At 42.7% G+C, this 20,882-nt stretch overlaps 1 protein-coding gene across 1 annotated transcript; it reads right to left on the bottom strand.

The window, feature by feature from the left end:
- Window positions 1-526: 526 nt before the first annotated feature.
- Window positions 527-19,388, bottom strand: CEL (carboxyl ester lipase). Its single transcript, XM_072632824.1, has 11 exons — window positions 12,943-19,388; window positions 9,650-9,800; window positions 9,430-9,552; window positions 7,910-8,107; window positions 5,201-5,331; window positions 4,663-4,770; window positions 4,220-4,337; window positions 3,444-3,630; window positions 1,849-2,052; window positions 1,102-1,299; window positions 527-915 (listed from the first exon to the last, which is right to left on the bottom strand). Exons 1-11 carry the CDS (start codon window positions 13,006-13,008, stop codon window positions 684-686), a joined length of 1,716 nt encoding a protein of 571 aa, XP_072488925.1. The 5' UTR covers window positions 13,009-19,388; the 3' UTR covers window positions 527-683.
- Between the last annotated feature and the right edge of the window lie 1,494 nt (window positions 19,389-20,882).

Here is a 20,882-nt window from a genome sequence, read left to right as displayed (position 1 = left end):
GTCAGCAGGAGGAATCTTCTTAGCTTTTCATATTTCCATCTGTTGCCACCAATTCCCCAGTGTCCCAGACACAAGGTGGGAGTCACCATGGAGTCCTCCCTCACCCACTCCATCCACCTTGTCTTACAGTAGATTTTTCCAGGTGATCATCCAATAGTGCCCAACTAAACACTACCTTAGAGTCTTCAAAGACTTTTTGGCCTGGTCCTCTTTTCTGCCCACTGAAGCAGGTGTAGGCAGAGCCTGAAGGATTTATAAAATTGTGCTCATCCAGGTACCTAACCTCATTCTAGAGTGGATTCCCTTAGGGTAGGGTTCTTAATTTTTTGTGAGTCTGGTGAAGCCTGTGTATGTTTTAATCTCAATGTTTTAAAATGCATAAAACACAGAATTCCAAAGGAAACCAATTATATTGAAATGCAATTCATCAAAATATTTTTTAAAACCAAATTTGTGAACTTGAAATCCCAGGTTAAATACTCTTGCCTCAGAGTAAGAGTAGGAGGCATGATAGATAGTGACAAGATTTTATTTAAGGGAGTAAGGGGGAAGGGGCAGAGAGAGAGCCACATAGGCACTGCTGGATCCTGGCCCTCGTGGGCACTGGACTTCCTGGTGAGTGGACACAGGATAAATTTGGGGATTACATGAAGTCAACCACTGTGGGGAATGGAGCAGTCACCTCAAGAGTCAGCTGCCATATGTACCAGGACGTCATCCTCAGGAACTCTGTCTTCTTTGGTCACTGTGGGAAGGGCCTGATAAGTGAGAGTCCAGAATCGCAGGAAATTGGTTCTCAGATGCTGTTTCATCGAGCTGGTATCAAGTTTCTTGGTGATGTTTAGGTAGTTGCCATTCTGTGCAGTATAAGGATCCCATTGGGTAGGGACTTCAGAATTGCCTACGTTGGGGTCCCTTTAAGAAAAGCAAAAAAGCCCCAGTGCGATCAGGTTTCAGGGGTGTTGTTCAGGTGGCTTATAAATTTAATTTTTTTAATCAGTAATCTTAAAATTTACCCCCCCACCTCCTGTTTAGGAATTACTGATCAATCCTAGAATCCAGTGGTGAAGCTGCCCCCTAGGACTCACCCCCAGACCTTACCCAGTTTTGGCAAAATTAGTCCAGTAGGCAATGATGTTCTTAGAGACAGTTCGATCCTGGGCCCGATAACCCAAGGGTGTAGCAAAGGGCTTGCCAAAGACATACTGGAGGTCGTCAGCATGGTCAGCCCCCATCCAGCTAGGATAAATAGGCATTCGAGAAGGATGGGAGAACAGGTAGCTATAAGTTCTGCCACTCCTGTGGGATTCAATGAAATAAATTTGGTGTGTGGGGACTTACCTGGGACAGTCCAGTCAAGAGGGGGGACGTTGGATCTAAGAAGGGGCTGGGAAAGAATGGGCTGGAGCTTAACGTAATGTAAGAGTTTGTGAAATTCACTTCAGATTCAAAAGGAACTGGAATTATTCAGACTAAGGAAGAGAAAGTTAAGGACCAGCCTTAGGCCTTTCACTATACAGCTGATGTATAGAGGATGGCCTCTAGCTGTGTTCTCCAATCGGAAAGAACAGGGACATTAAAGTTAGACTTTAAGAAGAATTTAAATATGGACATGGAATTGCAGAGGCAAAAAACATCTTGGGAAATTAGCTAGGCCAGCTTCCTCATTTTATAGAGAAATAAAGTGAAGCCTAGGAAGGTTACAGTGTGCTTAAAATGAGGCATGGCTAACTAGTGGAAGACTCAGGAAAAGACCTCAGAAAAACAGTTGGACAGGCAGAGATGTCCAAAAGGAGCCCTCTACCACTGTGCCCCCTAGATTGAGTTACACCAGCAGGATGCTCTCACTTGGCATTGGCACTATGCTGGGCCAAGGCAATCTCTGTGGGTATCAGGAAGAGGATGTCAGTCTCAAAGTCCACCACAGTCTTTTTCATTGTCTCTTGGGATGCGTCTCGGCTCCAGAATTGGGTGTAGAAGTCAAAGGTGGCATTGGCACCAGGAAGGCCTTTTGTTATGGTGAGTCCAGAGACCAGCTTGTAAAAATCTTTACTACAGTGAAAAAGTAAGCATAGTCAGGACCAGATATCTTTCTTTTTTTTAAACACAAACCTATATCCTTTTTCTATTTTTATGAAATATTTTATTTTTTCCCACTTATATGTAAAATTCTTTCTTTTAAATTTTGAGTTGCAAATTCTCTCCCTCCCTCCCTTACCTCTTTCCCCTCTCCCTTTCTTGAAGAGATAAACAATTTGATATAGATAATACATGTGCAGTCATGCAAAACCTATTTCTATATTGTCATGTGAAAGAAAACAGAACAAAAAAATAATGAAAATTTTAAAAAGTATTCTTCCATCTACATTCAGACTCCATCAGTTTTTTCTCTGGAGGTGTATAACACTTTCCATCATAAATCCTTCAGAACTGACTTGAATCATTGTATTACTGAGAAAAATTAAGTGATTCACAGTTAATCATTATACAATATTGCTACTACTACTACTGTATACAGTGTTCTCCTGGTTCTGCTCACTTCACATCGCATCAATTCATATGTCTTTCCAAGTTTTTCTAAGACCATTCTACTTGTCATTTTTTATAGCACAATAGTATTCCATCACAATCATATACCACAACTTGTCCAGCCATTCCCCAATTGATGGGCATCGCCTCAATTTCCAGTTCTTTGCCACCACAAAAAGAGTTGCTATAAAAATCTTTGTACATATAGGTCCCTTTCCTTTTTCTTTGATCAGATACCCTTCTCAGAACTAACTGAGCATATATCTAAGTGACCAGGCTTAAGAACAGAAAGTCCAAAGTCTTAGACTTTTCCCCCATCTCCCCTGAAAAAGATGCCATTAGAATAGGTTCCCAACTCAGGCCCCTGGAAGCATGCTGGGCTACCCTCCAGAAAAGTCCAATGTTTTTCTGTGACCTAGTCCAATTCTAGAATGATAACCAGCTCAGGTCTCCTGGTTCTCCAAACATTAATACGTTTTCCTATCTCCATACCTTTTCTCAAGTACTTGCTTGGAATTCCCTCCCAGCATCCCTCAAGATCTAGTTAAAATCTTAACTCCTAACCACACCAACCTAGAATGATCTCTCCACCATGCCTCAGAAATTCTAGAGCACTCATTGTCCATTCTACTTATTTGCCAATCAACACTCATCTTTTCTTGTCTTGATCTGCTTTTATTAGCTGCTTGTCTATTTGTCTTCTTTCTCCAGTTGAATTGCAAAATTCCGGAGGGAAGGGACACAATCTTATTCACCTGTTTCTTCTTCAATGCCTACCACAAGGTTGGGCATAGAAATGCTTACTCTTGAGTGAAAAAAAAAACTCACGGAGTTTCCCTTGTGTTCACTGCTCCATAGGCATCCCCTTACACATACAGTAGACCTGACCTTGTGGAGGTCTCACAGTTACTCACTCTGTGATTTTCTGGAAACTCCTGTCAATGGCGGGCATATCCACAGTGGCAAATAAGTGGCCATCCATGCTGTTGGTGCCAGCGATGTAGTCAATGTCAGCCGCATTGGCAAAGAGGTTGACTGGATCGTCAGGAATGAAGTCTCCATCAATGACTGGTGTAAAAGCCAGATAATGCAGCACAGGGTCTGGGACAGGTCAAAGAGAAACATGAGGTGGTTGGAAGGCCCTCTCAGGTCCATCTAGTCCCTCTCTCTGCCTTTCAGGGAGGTGGGTGTGTTTCAGAGATGGGGTGTAATTTTCCTTCAATTTATGTCTAAAATAAATCCCTCTTATTGCAGACTAAGATGATTTGTTTCATTCTGTCTTTGGAATCAAAGAACTATTCATTATACTGATCCTGGGGTACTAAATAGATAATTGTGATCATTGAGACAATAGTTAAATAAATGCCTGGCAATCTGCAAGAAAAAAAGCTCTACAGAAATCCAAACTATTAATATTTTTGGTGCAGTTAGTTATAAACAAAATGAACCACATTGTTGGTATTTTATGTTGCTTATAAGTATTATGAATAGTAATGTTCTATCCTCATTTATGATTGAGTTACTCAAAACTGTCTCTCAGAACAAGAATGTTAGCAGTTGGGGGGACTTTAGAAAGTGCTTCATCCCGCCCACTCATCTAGCAAAGAAGGGAAACTGAGGCTCAGAGAGAATTTGGACAGCAAATATGCACCATGCTGCCCCCCCCCACTGCTAAACAGTCCCCACTCACATTCTGTGCCACCCAGAGGCAACTTATAGGCCAAAGTCAGAGCTCGGGGATCAGTGATCTTCAAACAGCTGGCCATGCTGGCAGTATCATCCACTGGGCATCCCACCTTGCTGGCAACCTGTTGGTAAGAGGAACCACTTCCCTAGAATCTTCAGCCTTGAGTGGCAAGTTTCTCTCCCATCCTTAAGGAAGACTGGAGAAGGGAGAGGATGGATACCTGGGAGAAGAGCTCAACCAGTATATTTTTAGACTAGGATAGTTTATCTGACCTAGTAGTGTCTCCTGAGTTTGGAGAAAGATTTCTGGGCATGCAATAAGTAATGCAAGTGTTGTTCATATTACATGTAAATGAAGGAAGCATCAAGACTGAAAATACAGACCAGCTGAGATGCCCAGCCCCACCCCAGTGGGGCAGAGATGGCTTCTAGACTCAGGTTTCTTACCGTTTTGGCCCAGAGGAGGGGGTTTTTCTGGATGACCCAAGGACTCGTGGCCACACCACTCTGACTGATGGCTCTTTTGATGAGCCCCTTGCTGTGGGGGCTTAGAGTCTACAACATGAAGGCACTGGTTCAGTTGGGACCCGAAGTTCCCTATCCCTTGGTCCCTTTTCTACTTCCCTCTTCTTCCTTCTCACTCCTCTCCCTTCTTTCTTCTCTTCCTCCCACTCTCTTCTCTTCCCATTTTTCACTTGGAAGCCATGACATAGAGAGGGCAGTAAGCAGACTATGTCACAATTTATGCTTCCTGTCTTAGGGCAAGATGAAGTGGGACCTCAGGAACCCCATCCTTCCCTGAGATGAGCCTTCCATCAATCCCTCTCCCTCCTTGTTTCTTCCCTCTTGCATAGCTCACACCCAGGACGGCAGAATGGGGCTTCGAACAGGAGCATGTCCTCTCCCCCAACCCCTTTGGAGAACAGTGGAACTATGGGAGCCTAGGAAAGGGCAAGGGACGGAGGGAGGGAGAGTTGAAGCAGACCTGAAGGGAGACACTGGCCCCACCAGCTGACTCCCCAAAGATGGTAATGTTGTCAGGGTCCCCACCAAAGAGAGCGATGTTTCTCTTCACCCATGCAATAGCCATGTGCTGATCCCAGAGGCCAAAGTTACCTGACAGGGGAAAAAAGAAAGGAAGTAAATAAGCATTTGTTAAGCACCTACTATGTGCAGGCATGGTGCTAAGTGCCTTATAAATATTTAATCATCATGACTACCCTGTAAAGTGGATGCTATTTTCATCCTCCTTGTTTTACAGTTGAGGAAATTGAGGCAAATAGAGGCTAAATGACACAGTCAGTAAGTGTGGCCATATTTACACTCAGGTCTTCCTGACTCCAGGTCCACCCTATCCAGTCTAGTTATCTAACAACCCCTCTCCTTCTCCTCCTCCTCCTCTTCCTCCTCCCAGGTGAAGGAACCTCAACTAAAATTTCAGACTAAGACTTTGCTTTTTGGAAGATAGTCTCTGGAGGGCAGAATCAGGCCTCCAGATTTCACTTTTTGCCCTCTTCTGCCCTTTGTTGCTAGATCTGTATGCATATATACATACATACACATTGTGGTAGGACTGGGGACCTAGAATGAGGGAATTTCTGCTGAGGGGCTAGGAAAGGGCAACAAAAAGAGAACACTGAGCAACACTAGTCACTCAGAAACAAGCAGACCAGGCTTCCTCCAGAGCCATGCAATGGTATTTCCATTTTTTTAACATCAAGCATATATACATACATGTGTACACATGTACATAGACATAGGATCATAGAGTTAGATCTGGAAAGGACCATAGAAATCGTTTAGTCCAACCCCCTCGTTTTACAGATGAGGAAACTGAGACCTAGAGAGGTTAAGCGACTTATCCAAGGTTATGTCTTGTCTAAATATGTACAAACATATATATGTGTGTGTACATACACATATACATACATACATATGAAGATGTACTTATATACATATATGTAACCTGTGGTTTCATCTGGCAGTGTACCCACTCCTCTAACAAAGATCACAGTTTTTTCTAGGACTTAGTAATATAGGTGGTTTTAAAGAGTTCTTAACGGCTAAGAAATTCATCCCCTGGCAACCAATTTGGTGCTGAGCCTGTCCAAATCAAGCTAGGTTTCCAAATCAACATGTGTAGCCCTAATCTCTCTCCTGAGCTCCATGTCTGAAATGTTAACTGACTTTTGGACATCTCAAAATGGATGTATCATAGGTATCTCAGAAATCAGCATCGAATTCTTTATTTTTCCCCCTAAACCCTCCCCTCTTCTGAAGCTTCCCTATCACTCTCAAGGACGTCACTTTCCTCCCAGTCACCCAGGCCTGTGACCTTTGTGTCATCCTCAGCTCCTCACATAAACACCCCACATAGCCAAACTGTTGTTAAATCCTGTCATTTCCACTATCACATATCTCATATACATCTTCTTTTCAGCACTCTTAGCATCTTAACGTAGGCCAAGGTGGGGGAACCAGTAGCTTTGAGGCTACAGGTGGCCCTCTAGGTTCTCAAGTGCAGTCCTTTGGCTGAATCCAATTTGTTCTGTGAAGTTTGGATTCTGTCAAAGGGCTGCACTTGAGGACCTAGAGGACCAGATGACCTTGAGATTTGTTCTGTGAAGTTTGGATTCAATCAAAGTGATTTTCCTAAGCACAGATCTGACCATATCACCCCTCTCCTCCTACTCTGTGAACTTTAGTGGCTCCCTTTTACCTCCAGGTTGCAACATGAAATCACAATCTGATCCCTTCCTACCTTTCTACTCTTCTAATACTTTAATCCCCACTGTGAATTCTACAATCCAACTTCACTGATTCACTTGCTGCTCCTAACGCAGAACAGATACTCCACTTTCCAACTCTGGGCACTTCTACACCCCATGCCTTGAAAGCTCTTCCTCCTCCTGGTTTTCCTGGCTTCCTTTGACTCAAACCTCAATTTCTTTAGGAAGCATTTCCCCATCCCTCTCGCTGTTAGTGCTTTCCACTCTGAGATTACCTTCAATTTACACTGTATATATCTCCTATGTGTTCTTGTTGTTCAGTTGCTTCAGTCATTTCTCAAGCTTCTTGACTCTGTTTTGGGATTTTCTTAGCAAAGATACTGGAGGGGTTTGCCATTTCCTTCTCTGGCTCATTTTACAGACGAGGAAACTGAGGCAATCAGGGTTAAATGACTTGCCCAGGGTCATTCAGCAAATGTCTGAGGCCAGATTTGGCTTCATGAAGATGAGTCTTCCTGATTCCAAGTCCAGTGCTCTTTCCACTCTGCCATTCATGTGATTCCATGAGAGCTGGGACCAAGTTTTTGTCCTTTTTTGTATCTCCAGTCTTTAAAACATTGCCTGGCACATGATAAGCACTTAATAAATGCTTGTTGACTGACCGCAGGGTGGTTCTGTTGGCCTCAGTCTCCCTAGTGGACTTGGCCACATGTTATTTCAAGTCCCTTCCAACTGTAACATTCTATGACTCCTATAACTTTAGTCCCTTTCCCTCATCCCTGGAATTCTAGGATTTTACATAATAGTGACACTTTTATAAATTGTTAGGTTCAAGAAAATAGGGATATGAACAGCTACCCAGAAAGTGAAGTCAGCTCCTACAGGGCAAAAAACTTGTGTGGAATAAAATAACTGCCCCACTCTTTGGTCTCCCTCCTCCAAGACCTTAAAGGGCCAGCAAGTACCTGGCAGGTTGGAGTCTCCAGTGCTGAGGAAGCCCAGGGGACCAACACGGTAGTTGAAGGTGACCACAATGACATTTCCTCGGGTGGCAATCTCCTCCCCATCATAGAGGTAATTCTTCAGAAAGTTGGCACCTTGGCCTGCCCCCATCAGGAAGGCCCCACCATAGATCCAGATCATGACTGGCAGGTTGCTGGAAACTAAAGAAAGAACCAAGAGAGAACCAGAGCTAAGGAGAGAACTGGACTAATACTGGGGAAGGAAGGTATTAGCTAGGGCTAAGCCTTTTTACACTGCAGAGAGAAAGAAAAAGGCTATGCTGTATGTGGCATTGTGGTCCCAAGCACAGGCTGAAGCCTCTCATGGGAGAATAGAAGGGAGGGAATGTTGGCTCTAGGGGCTGGGAACCTGGGATGAAGGCTTCGCTGCTCAGGAGACTAGACAGGGAGCAGAGGGTATTCTCAAGAATCTCAGTCCTGCGTTTGTTTCCTTTGGTGACTCTAGATCTGGTTTGGGAGAAATTAATACAAGATACAGTAACTTTAGAAAACAACTTTCTACCACTCTGAAAACTGATGGACACTATCCTGCTGGTGATTTGTAAGACGACTCTTCTCCACCATGCTTTTAAGAAACCTGAGCTGACCAAATCAATCAATTAATTAATTATTTTAAGAAAAAAATCTTAGTCCTGGCATCAGAAACAAGCAGACCTTGCTCAGCTCAGTCATATACTCTTCTTTGGACTGTACAACCCAGGCTCATCCTTCTAATCCCAACCTCTTCCTCTAGTCTCTGGGTTTCCTGGCACCAGGAAGCCAACCTTCAGTAACTCTACACTGCCTAATGAATACAGTATAAGTTTCTGACCATGAAACTCAAGGCTCTTCACAATTTGGTTCCACCCTACTTTTCCATCTTTATGTCATACCCATCCCTTTCACATACTGTTCCAGCCAAATTGGACTACTTGTCATGCTCTATTTTTGCCTTTCCTTTCTTGCCTACATGTTTTTGCTCACCCCATCCCCACAGAATAGAGTCTTTTTCTTCAGCTACGCATCCATCTATCTACTGATGCCTCCCCTTTCCTTCAAAGCCAAACTCAGGTACCATCTCTATAAAACTTTCCAAGACCAACCCCAGAGGAAAATGATTGCTCTCCCTCCTCACAGCACTTTGCCTGGACTTCTCTTGAATTTATTGGAATTTATTCTTCTATCTGTCATGTATATCTATATCCCACCCCATCCCCATTAGATAGTTCCTTTAGGAGAGGGGTTGTGCTATTTTTAATCTGTCATTAGTGCATTACACAGGGTTTCATTCATTTTTAAGCAGGTACTTAATAACTGTTTATTGAATTGAATTTCAGGAAATAGACTAAATCTGTTTGAAGATCTAGAATTCCAGAGTTCTTTCATCCTAGGTGGAAAAGAAAAGATTAGAAAAGAGAGGGTTTCTGTGCCAGTGTAGACAGGCTGCACTTCCCACTGGCCTATCTCCCTTCCTCCAGCCCAACCTTGCTTCCTTCCCTGCGGGATCCAAATGTTGAGGTAGAGGCAGTCTTCACTGCCGAAGGTGTCATCCTGAGTGATGGTGGCTTGAAGGCATCGTTTCTTGAATTGCTTGGTCTTCAGGGTTCCTATAAGGAAAAGGGAGAAATAAGTCTAAAACTGGATGGGCCCCCTGCCTCATGGAATTGATCCCCTCCTATAACTTGGTGTTTTCTACTCTCTCACCTTGCCATCCAGGGTGGCGCTCAGCGATTTCCAGGGCTTTGGGGGGAGCAGCATAGGGGATGCCCTTGAAAATATCCACTGAGTCACCAAGGAGATTCAGCTTCTTATTGACGCCTTCAACAAAGCCCCCCTCCGTGTAGACTGCTCCCAACTAGAAAGGATGGAAAGGAGTATTTATATATCACCTTCTGTTCAAAGTACTTTACAAATATTATCTCCTTTGATCTTCACAACAACCCTGCAAGGTAGGTCTTGCTATTACCCCTATTTTGCAGTTGAGGAAACTGAAGCAAACCGAGGTTAAGTGACTTGCCCAGGGTCACACAGCTGAGTCACAGTGTCTGAGACTCAGATCTTCCAGACTGCTCCCACTAATGACACCTATCTGCTAAACTAATTTTTAAAAATTAAAGTGTAGTAGATTGACCCTAGACTGACACCAGGAAAATTCTACCTGGTCTTGGGACATTATTACTTACTGGGTTATCAAGATCCCAGGCTCCAGATATTAGTTGTTTGTAGTAGAGGATTTCTAAAAGAAAGGCTGCCCCTAACTTTCAGTAAAACATATTGGGAAAAGCACCAGTTTTACTATCAGGAGATCTGGTTAGAATCCCAGTTCTGCTGTGTTAACTCTGGGCAAGGCACTTTCTCTAATATCTCAGTTGTCTCATTTGCAAAATGAGGACATAGAACAAGATGATCTTGAGATCTTGTGCAGCTCTAAATCCTGAAGGGACATAAAAATAAATAAGGCTAGAAAGGTAGATAGGAGTAAAAAATGTGGAGGGCCTTAAACGCCAGGCTGAGGATCTGAAATTTCATCCTGGAGACCATAGGGAGCCCCTGAGGGCTTTTGAACAGGGAAGTGACATGGGCAGACTCATGCCTTAGGAAGATTGTCAGTCAATGGTGTGGAGGACTGAATAAAGCAGGGAAGAGACTAGAAACAGTGAGACAAATTAAGTGGTTATTATTATAGTCAAAGGAGAGTTGATAAAGGATTCGCTAGGCTAGTGCTGCTGTGAATGGAGATCAGAGGAAGGTGGGAGAAACACATCTGTTAATTTAGGCTGAAATAATGGGCTGAATCTAAGGATGAATTGAACATGCATGTAAAGTCACGTTTGGGATAAGAAAAAAGTCAGTGCCTATGTATGGAAAGGGTGGATAGGGGGTGGATGTGGCTAGAAAGAAGCTCTCATGAAAAATAACTGGGGTGGGGGCAGATGAGTAGATTACAAACTCAGTATGAGTCTGCACTGTATGTAGCAGCCAATGAAGCTGATATGATCTTAGGTTGCATTAATAGATACACAGTGTCAAGAACGAGGGAGATGGTGGCTCTTTCTGTTCTCTCCTCAGTCTGGAATACTATGTACAATTTTGGGTGTTGCATTTTAGGAGGGATGCAACCAAGTCAACCAGGAGGCTCAGATCACGTTACAGAGAAGATCTAGGGTAATGGAAAGAGCCGTGAATTGGGAGTGAAAGACCTTGAATTCAATCCCAACTCTGCTCTATACTACCTTTATGATTTTGGACAAGTCATTACCCTTCCCCACCTTTCCCTGTTTCCTTTATTTGGAAGATAAGGGAATGGGATTATAGGATTTCTAAAGTCCCTTCTAACTCTAAAGTCCAATGATTTTGTGAGCAGGAGTTGAGAGAACAAAAGATATAAAGTGGGATAGGAATTAGGGATTATAACCTGTAGACTGTAAACTTTTCTGTATCCATGGTACCTCAAAAGTATTAAGCATTCTAAAATGTTCATTAAATTAAATGTTTAGCCTGGTGAAGAGGTTTAAGGGACATATAATGGCTGTCTTCTAGGGCAATTATGTGGAAGTGGGATTATCAGACTTTTTGTGTAACCAAAAGGGCAGAACTAGGAGGAATGGGGAGAAGTTGTAGAGAGAAAGGTTTGGGCTCTGTGGAAGAGAAAAAGTGTCTAAAGTGGAAGGGGCTATCTGAGGAAGTGGAAGGTTTCCCTTTTCTAGAGGTCTCCAAGCACATGCTAGATCACTTCTCAGGGATCATACAGAGGGGACTCCTGCTCAGATATGAGTGATATGGGTTGGGCCAGATGACTTCTCATGTCACTTCAAATTATAAAATTCTGTGATTCTGGATCTGAGTGGTCAGTGTCCAAGAGCTCATAACACTGCTGATTCCTTCCTCAACTCCCAAAGATTAGTCAGGCAGGTTCCCCAGTTTCCTCTTGATGGTGGAGGTGATTTTGCCCCACTGGGGTGCCATCTTGAAGACACCCCCATCCCATGAAACAAGGAAGCCCTGGGACTCAAGTAAAGATGGGGGAGGAGACCTTGTTGCTTCTAACATCTGTTCAGTGGATGTTGCAAGTGTCTACTTTCCCATCCTCCACTACCTAATTTCTTATTAATAAGAGGAAGATCCAGACTAGAGGCCAAAGGGTCACTCAGCCTACAGTCATATTTCCCATCTACCTTCTTTCAACCTTTCCATCTGTCCTCTGACTCCCCTCCCTCCCTCCTTCTGTCCCTTATTTCTTTCCTTCCTTCTTTCCTCCCTTTCTTTCTTCCTCCCTCCCCTCAGAAAATTTGACCAACTGGTAAATGTACTCAATGAACAGAGGAACCTGTTCAATAGTGAGTGCTTCTCCCTCTCTTTCCTAAACATCCCAGTTTCAGAGTAATACAGATAAGATCAGGAGTATCTTAGAAGAGGAATGGACCTGAGAAAAGGGTACCCTGAGATGAAGAATAAGGTCACCCTTTTCATATATGATGGGGGCAGCTTCAGGACATAGCAGGTAGCTCTTCATTGGATATCTTCAAGCACAGACTAGGTCAGGTAGGTAGATTGCGGCAAGATTTCTTGCTCTAGCATGAGCTGAACTAAATGCCTGCTGAAGTATTTTACCACTCTGAAGTTCTATGATTAGGGAGAGGTACATTGGAAGATTGAGAAATTGGAATGGCACAATAAAAAGGGCAAAACACTGGGAGCAAAAAACCTAGGTTTCAGTCCTGCCTTGCACCAATTACTAGTTGGGTGATTGTGAGCAAATCTTACCTTTGAGTAATCAGTTTTCCCATCCCTAAAAGGGAGTAACAGTCATTTTGTTACTAATTACTTTATAGAGTTGTAGGGAAGAACGGATCAGAGCATTATAGAATATAAACTATCATTATTATATATTATTGACTTTCAAGAAGAGGAAGAAATAAAACAGCCTATTTTTCAAGTCATTTGTCCCAGTCCCCATCACCAAAGAATTCTTCTATTTATCTTCAGTCTCTACTTACCGTTGCTGCACTAGCAGCTGCTAGGCAACAGATCAGGCTGAAGACCACCAACTCTGAGCGCCCCATGGTGTATATGTATGTGTGGGTGTGTGCGTACCCACTGGCTGCTCAGCTAGGGCTATTAGGCATATATAGTGTGTGAGAAGTCAAGTTTGGCACCTGTCTGATAATAGAGTGACCCTCGTTTCCTTCACCTCTCACTCCACCCTATGTTGAGGCCACTCACTTGGGGTAGTACCTAACTGGAAAGGCAAACTTACTGTTCTCTGGGTGGGAGTAAGGTGGGGAAAGGAGCAGAAAGAGTACTGGGAGAGCCAAGGTTGCAAACACACACACACACACATACACACACACACATTTTCCCAAGCCTGAGAGCCCTTGGGCAAAATCTAATTGCTAGCATTACACCTGTGCATGTCTCTGCCTACCTGGGAGCAGACACAGGTGGCAGTGGGGGCAAAGGTCACAAAATCAAGCAGCGTATATAGGTCACTAAGAGATCCCTGGCACCCACTATTAGAGTACCAGCCTCCATTTTGTATATCAGGAAAATGGACCTGAGTTCTACCAAACCAGAATGAATTATTAGTATATGCTCTCCCAGAGGGTAGACACCAGATCTGTTAGGGCTTCTACTTGGGCCCCACAAGCAGATGGTTATCCATTATGGGGAATGCTCAATGATCTGCACAAATGGGAGCTACATCATAATGTGAACAGTTCAGAGTAGCAGATAATATAAAGTAGTGACTAACATCTCATTTACACGGTCTTGCTTTTTTGGAATGAATCGTTCGGATTTTGTGTTTGGGCCCAAATACACTGGATAACAGAATCAAGATCCAAAAAGATGGCAGCAGACTAAAATAAAAGGGATAAATATAAAACTGAGTTAAAAAAAATAAGGGAGACCTTAAGGCAGACTATCTGAAGGTTTTAGCAAACTTAACAATAAGAATCAACAGGGTGACAAAGATGGCCAAAATCCAAAGAAACATCTTTTAATATTAATATTTTACCAGTATCATTGTATGGCTATAAGCCAGTCAGAAAGTCAACAGCATTTATTAAGCACCTACTATATGATAAGCAGTGTGCTAAGATTGGGGGATGCAAAGAAAAGCATAAAAGTCACAAAACATTATAGTCTCTGGAGAAATAAAAATTAGAATCAGAAAGCAATGGAGAAACACATAATGGGTATGAATAGACTATAATCCATAGCAAATAAGGAACTATGAAGAATCAGAGTAAAGCATGACAACAAAGAAATGACCCAAAAAGATAGGGTAGTCATAAGGGAAGAGCAATAACCAATGGACATATGGGCTCCCCTGGTATCCTTATGATGCCAAGAGAAAGCGAGGAAGGGCCCCAATTCATTGGGTGTGTCTTAAGGAAGGATACGAATAGGAGTTAATATAGGATTGGCAAGCATGGATGGGTTGTCATCTGCCACATTGGAGGGAACATCAACAGTGCACAGTATCTAGCATTATTAAATGCTTAAGCATCTAATAAATGTTTGTTGACCAACATCAATAAGCTCACAGATCCATTTGTATATCTGATTAGTGACTGGAAGGAGAAAGGTCTGCTCTGGTCAGAATACACCTGTTCAGTTTGGGGATCCACATTTATGGAAGTCATGGAGAAACAGGAGCAAGTCCAGAGGAGGATAACCAAAAAGGGGAAAGAAATGAGGGTTGATTGAAGGAACTAGGGAGAAGAATTGGGAGGATATGGTGTCTTCAGATATTTGAGGAGCTGACATGTAGAAGGATTGCCTTGCTTGTCCCTCAGGGCTGGACTTAAGAGAAATGGCTGAAAAGTGATAGGAAGGTGGACTTTTTTGCTTAATGTTCACAGAAACCTTTTGACAATTAGTCATGAATTCCCATCCCTGGAGGTCTTCAACAGGAAGGCAGGTGATCATTTGTAAGAGATGTAGAGGGGCTTTTTGGTTGGATATAGCTTAGACTAGAAGATCTCTAAGGTTCCTTTAAATTCTGAGCCTATAGGTAGGGCAGGTACACTTTAATTCTAGAATAGAGGACAAAAGAGTCTTTAGAGATCATCTGGTTTAGTGTCTTTGTTTTGAAGATGGGGAAACTGAGTGCCAGAAAGGGCAAATTAATTGCTCAGGGTCACACAATAAATTAGTGGCAGATCCAGAAACATAATCCAGAACTCCTGACTCCCAGCCCAGAGCTTTCGCCTGTACAATTTTAATTATACTCCTTTTGTTCAAAGGTTAATATTTAAACAAATGTGCTTTCTCTGAGCATATCTAAACTGACCAGAATGGAAAGTGTTCCAGAAAAGAAGAAAATTAGGCTGAAGTTATGTTACTTGCTTCACTAAGTCCACAAAGCCACATGTGGATAATTGAGAGGAGATTGTTGTACTTAATTGTGGTGCTCTGGGTTATTTGGGGGTAGAGAGACCTGTGGCAGGGAAACATGGCAATGGGGTTCCATGCTGGTAGGTCTTGTCCAGGAAAGAGACTCAAGCAGCTACAAGGCATCTTCCTCAGATGCTTCTAAGCTAAGACCCAAACTAGAAATCTTTTTACTTGGGGACAAGAGGCAATTAAGAAGAAACAGGCAGCAGAGCCACTGAGGAATGGCTGGTGATGGTCATTCTAGGAGAGAGTCAGGTTTGGCCCTCATCTCTGGGAGAGTTGGGGGGAAGTGGATGGGACATGGAGAGGTCAGATGCATTTCCTAGTCACAGTTGAGAATTGTCAGGTGAGATAGGAAGAGTAGATGCCATAGAGAGAAAGTATGTCACATACACACAAATACAGACACATGCATGGTGGGGAAACCCCATTTGTCTAATGCTATTAGGGGTGATTGCAGGCCAATATCTTAGTCTCCACTGAAAGGGAATGTCTTACCAGTGTGAAAGTTGTGAGAGGAAAGAGCTGTAGGCCCTGTTGATTGTATGGTGTAGGGTGTCAGTTATGAAGATCTCCCAAGACCAGGCCATAATGAGCTAGCACAACTATGTTTGGCTCTGGAGGAAATACCCAGTGGAAAGCACAGCAAGGGAGCCCTTACAGCACCATCTATCACTTTAAGCCTTGTCAAAGTTTTCTAATTTAAGCTCCTGCTCTGGGCATTTCTTAGAGTGCTGTTTTGGCCACACAGTTCCTGATCTAAGTACTTTCTGCCCAACTTCTACTAACCCTTGGTTTGCATTTCCTCACCCTACCCTCCACCACCAAACCCTTGGACCCATTTCCATTTCACTCAGAGATTTGCCTTGAAAAGGAACTCAGTAGTCTTTCTTTAGGGTCAGGGACCAAGCTTTGTGCTCTGATTTTCAACTCAAGAGTTTCACCACTTGCCTGGTATTCAAAGCTGGTCAGACCCTACCTTTCCAACTCTATTTCTGCTTCCTCTATATTTAGGTTCCAGTCATAGGGGTCTCCTTTCTATGAACAGACCATGGGCCTTCCCATCATTACATCTCAGATGTATTTCTCCACTTGCCTTTCTAAAGCCTCCCAGGCCAGCTCAAGCCCTACCTTCTCCATAAAGCCTTCACATTTATCTCCCTTCTGAGTTCTTATTGTTTAAAGTTAAGTAGGCATGGGGCACATCTATAGGACCCTTATTTCTAGCTAACTTTTTTCATATGTAACTTGTCTCCCTTACCAGTACTGTATAGAGGCACCTTACACTTCTCTTCATCCTCTCATGACCCAGTAACTATTGCAGGACCCCATACACAGTAAGTGCTCAGTAAATGTTCACTTATTGATCTGAACATTGGACTTGACTTAGCTTGGTCTGAAGTTGTTTGTTACAAGGGAACAGTCATGAAGAATGAAAAAAAGGGCACTTGACATCAGAACTTTCGAGTATTCTCTGACAATACTGGTCTATGTAATTCAAACCAGTCTCCCTTCCCCTTACCTCAATTCTACCAGGCTTCAAGGGCCATTCCTACTTCCTTTATGAAAATTTCCCCAACTATTCTAGCCTTCACTGATCACCCTTTGTTCTAAATGACCAGCATTTAAGGTCTTTACCATACAATTTAGCACTTGATTAAATATGGACATGTACCATTCATTATAATTTTACGTGTATTAGCCATTTTTCTAACTAGATTGTAATTTCCATGAGGACAGGGACAATTTCTCATATCACAGCACTTAGTCCAATGATGAGCCCAAATAAGCACTCACTAGATCTATTAACTGACAATTTTCTGATGAGGAACTATTCACCTTGGATCATTTCAGCATTCTCTGCTCACTTCTCCTTGGCAGCTACTTTATGACACATGAAATTCTCACCTAGAGGGTGAGCAGGAAAAATAAGAGAGAGGAAATTGGCCTTAGTCCAGTTACTAGGTTTTAGCTGTTCTGATGGGAGGTTTGGGAGAAGCAGGAGCATGAAGCTACAGACTTTCTTCTTTCTCAATCAACAGGACATAGCATAACCAAGTTGGGAAGTCAGAGAACTGATAAAGTTAACAAATTGGTCTGACAGCATCTAAAGAACTGGGCGAGGGACAGAGCCAAGATGGCAGAGTAGAAAGACACACCTAATTTAGCTCTTCCCCCACAGCCCATAAAATACCTGTAAAAAATGACTCAACAAATTCTAGAGCAACAGAAGCCACAAAATGATGGAGTGAAAGATTTCCAGCCCAAGGTAGCCTGGAACCTTTCCAACAGGAAAGGTCTATTGCACCAGATGTGGAGCAGAGTGCAGTCCAGCCTTGGCTGCAGCATGGCAGCACCAGGAGGAACAGAACCAGAACAGGCCTCGGGGGTGGAATCCCCAGCAGCAGCAGAGGTTTTCAGATCCCTCAACCCGCAAACACTAAAGACAACTTCAAAGATCAGTGACAAGGCTTTTTCAACTGGGTGAGAAGGGAGCAGGGTCCTCCTCTAGCCCCAGCCCCAGGTGGCAGCAGCAGTGGTGGCAGCAGCAGCAGTATCCATTTGTGGAGCCCTCAGCCTAAGGCTCCTGGGGAAATTGAACAGTTGATCTGAACCTCAGCCCTGAGCAAAGTCCTAGGGTGAGGAGGAGCACTGGCCTGGCTGAGCTGGAGGTGGTTGGGGAGAGGGAATTCTGCTACTTGCAGATTCTGGGTAGAAAAGTTTTTGGCTGCTCCCAAACCAGTGTGCAGGCCAAGAGAGGAGTAAACTCCTCTCCCTTGATTGTGCCACCTTGGAGGAACTAAGAACTTACAGGTCCCCAGACTATACCCTCCTCTTGACAAAGGACTCACAAGTCAAGTAACTGGCTGGGAAAATGCCCAAAAAAGGGAAAAAAAATAAGACTACAGAAGCTTATCTTCTTGGTGAATTGGTATTTTCTTCCATCCTTCTGGATGAGGAAGAACAATGCATACTTTCAGTGGAAGTCAAGGCTTCCAAAACCTCCAAAGTAAATATGCAATGGTCTCAGGCCATGGAAGAGCTCAAAAAGGATTTTGAAAATCAAGTAAGAGAGGTGGAGGAAAAATTGGGAAGAGAAATGAGAGCGATGCAAGAAAAGCAGGGAAAGCAAGTCAACAACTTGCTAAAGGAGACCCAAAAAAATGCTGAAGAAAATAACACCTTAAAAAATAGGCTAACTCAATTCGCAAAAGAGGTCCAAAAAGCCAAAGAGGAGAAGAACGCTTTAAAAAGCAGAATAAGCCAAATGGAAAAGGAGGTTCAAAAGATCACTGAAGAAAATAGTTCTTTAAAAATTAGAAAGGAGAAGAGGAAAGCCAATGACTTTATAAGAAACCAAGAAATTACAAAACAAAACCAAAAGAATGAAAAGAATGGAAGACAATGTGAAATATCTCATTGGAAAATAGATCCAGGAGAGACAACTTTAAAATTATGGGACTATCTGAAAGCCATGATAAAAAAAAAGCCTAGACATCATCTTTCATGAAATTATCAAGGAAAACTGCCCTGATATTCTAGAACCAGAGGGCAAAATAAACATTGAAAGAATCCATTGATCACCTCCTGAAAGAGATCCAAAAAGAGAAACTCCTAGGAATATTGTAGTCAAATTCCAGAGTTCCCAGGTCAAGGAGAAAATATTGCAAGCAGCTAGAAATAAACAATTTGAGTATTGTGGAAATACGAACAGGATAACACAAGCTCTAGGAGCTTCTACATTAAGGGATCGAAGGGTGTGGAATATATTCCAGAAGTCAAAGGAATCAGGGTTAAAACCAAGAATCACCTACGCAAAACTGAGTATAATACTTCAGGGGAAAAAGCAGTCATTCAATGAAATAGAGGACTTTCAAGCATTCTTGATGAAAAGACCAGAGCTGAAAAGAAAATCTGACTTTCAAACACAAGAATCAAGAGAAGCATGAAAAGGTAAACAGGAAAGAGAAATCACAAGGGATTTACTAAAGTTGAACTGTTTACATTCCTACAAGGAAAGATAACATTTGTAACTCTTGAAACTTTTCTCAGTATCTGGGAAGCTGGAGGGATTATACACACACACACACACACACACACACACACGTATATATGTATATAAATATTATATTATATATATATATAGAGAGAGAGAGAGAGAGCACAGGGTGAGTTGAACAAGAAGGGATATCTAAAAAAAAAAATTAAGGGGTGAGAGAGGAATATATTGGGAGAAATGGAATGGGGCAAATGATCTCATAAAAGAGTCAAGAAAAAGCTTTTTCAATGGAGAGGAAAAAGGGGGAGGTGAGAGGGAAAAAGTGAAGCTTACTCTCATCACATTTGGCTTAAGGAAGGAATAACATGCACACTCAATTTGGTATGAAAACCTACCTTACACTGCAGGGAAGTAGGGGAGAAGGGGATAAGCAGGGTGGGGGGGATGATGGAAGGGAGGGCAAATGGGAAGAGGAAGCAATTAGAAGCAAACACTCTTGGGAAGGGACAAGGTCAAAAGAGAGAATAGAAGAAATGGGGGGCAGGATAGGATGGAAGGAAATATAGTCAGTCTTACACAACATGACTATTATGGAAGTCATTTGCAAAACTACACATATATAGCCTGTATTGAATTGCTTGCCTTCTCAGTGGGGATGGGTGGGGAGGGAGGAAGGAAGAGAAGTTGAAAAACAAAGTTTTAGGAAGAAATGTTGAGAATTGTTTTTGCATACAACTGGGAAATAAGAAATACAGGTAATGGGGTACAGTAATTTATCTTGCCCTACAAGAGAGAAGATGGGGATAAGGGAAGGGAGGGGTGTTAGAATGGAGGGCAGATCAGTGGAAAAGGTAATCCGAATGCTTGGCGTTTCGGGGGGAGGGGAGGGGAGAGATGAGGAGAGAATCTGGAATTCAAAATTCTGTGGAAATGAATGTTGAAACCTTTAAATAAACAACAAAAAAAGAAAATAAATAAATAAAAGGCAAAAAAAAAAGAATTGTAGGGAGTGTGCTACGATGGACAGAGATCTGGAGTAGTAATTAGGAGACTGGGGTTTTAGTTCTACTGCCATTAACTCTTTGGGTGACCTTAGACAAAGTGCCTTCTCCCCATTAGGTCTGTTTCCACATGTTTAAAATGAGGGAGTTAGACTAAATGGTCTCCAAGGTCCATTCTAGCTCCAATAATATTAAATCTTTAGGTTGGAACCTAAAATAAAGTAGGATAGGGCAGACATAGGGACAAAGAGAAAAAAGGGCTTGTGTGTGTTAATTGGGAACTTCCTTTCACCTACGAGGTGGAGGCAAAATACAATAAGCTGCTTGTGTCCAAATAATTCATCAGCAAAGGCATGCATGGTGATAAGCCCTTCCATGGTGATAAGCTAGGCTGATCCTTAGGTCACAGACTTATGGTCTGTGAAACACAAAGCCTTTCTACCTTGGTAGTTGCTGTCAGAGCTTGCACTCTGGTGTAAACTCAATGTCATCTCCAGAACACAATAAAGCATTAGAGGAAGACTTAAGTGGAAAG

The sequence above is a fragment of the Notamacropus eugenii genome, chromosome 1 (assembly GCF_028372415.1).
Source record: "Notamacropus eugenii isolate mMacEug1 chromosome 1, mMacEug1.pri_v2, whole genome shotgun sequence".
NCBI classification, from domain to species: Eukaryota; Metazoa; Chordata; class Mammalia; order Diprotodontia; family Macropodidae; genus Notamacropus; species Notamacropus eugenii.
This window is presented reverse-complemented; position numbering and strand designations above follow the sequence as displayed.

Coding starts and splice junctions, on each gene's coding strand:
- CEL (XM_072632824.1), bottom strand. CDS start 13,008: ATGGGGCGCTCAGAGTTGGTGGTCTTCAGCCTGATCTGTTGCCTAGCA. Junction 8,108..9,429: donor CCCGCAGGGAAGGAAGCAAG/GTTGGGCTGGAG, acceptor TTCTTTCTTTAG/TTTCCAGCAACCTGCCAGTC. Junction 3,631..4,219: donor GCCTCTGGGTGGCACAGAAT/GTGAGTGGGGAC, acceptor GACCTGTCCCAG/ACCCTGTGCTGCATTATCTG.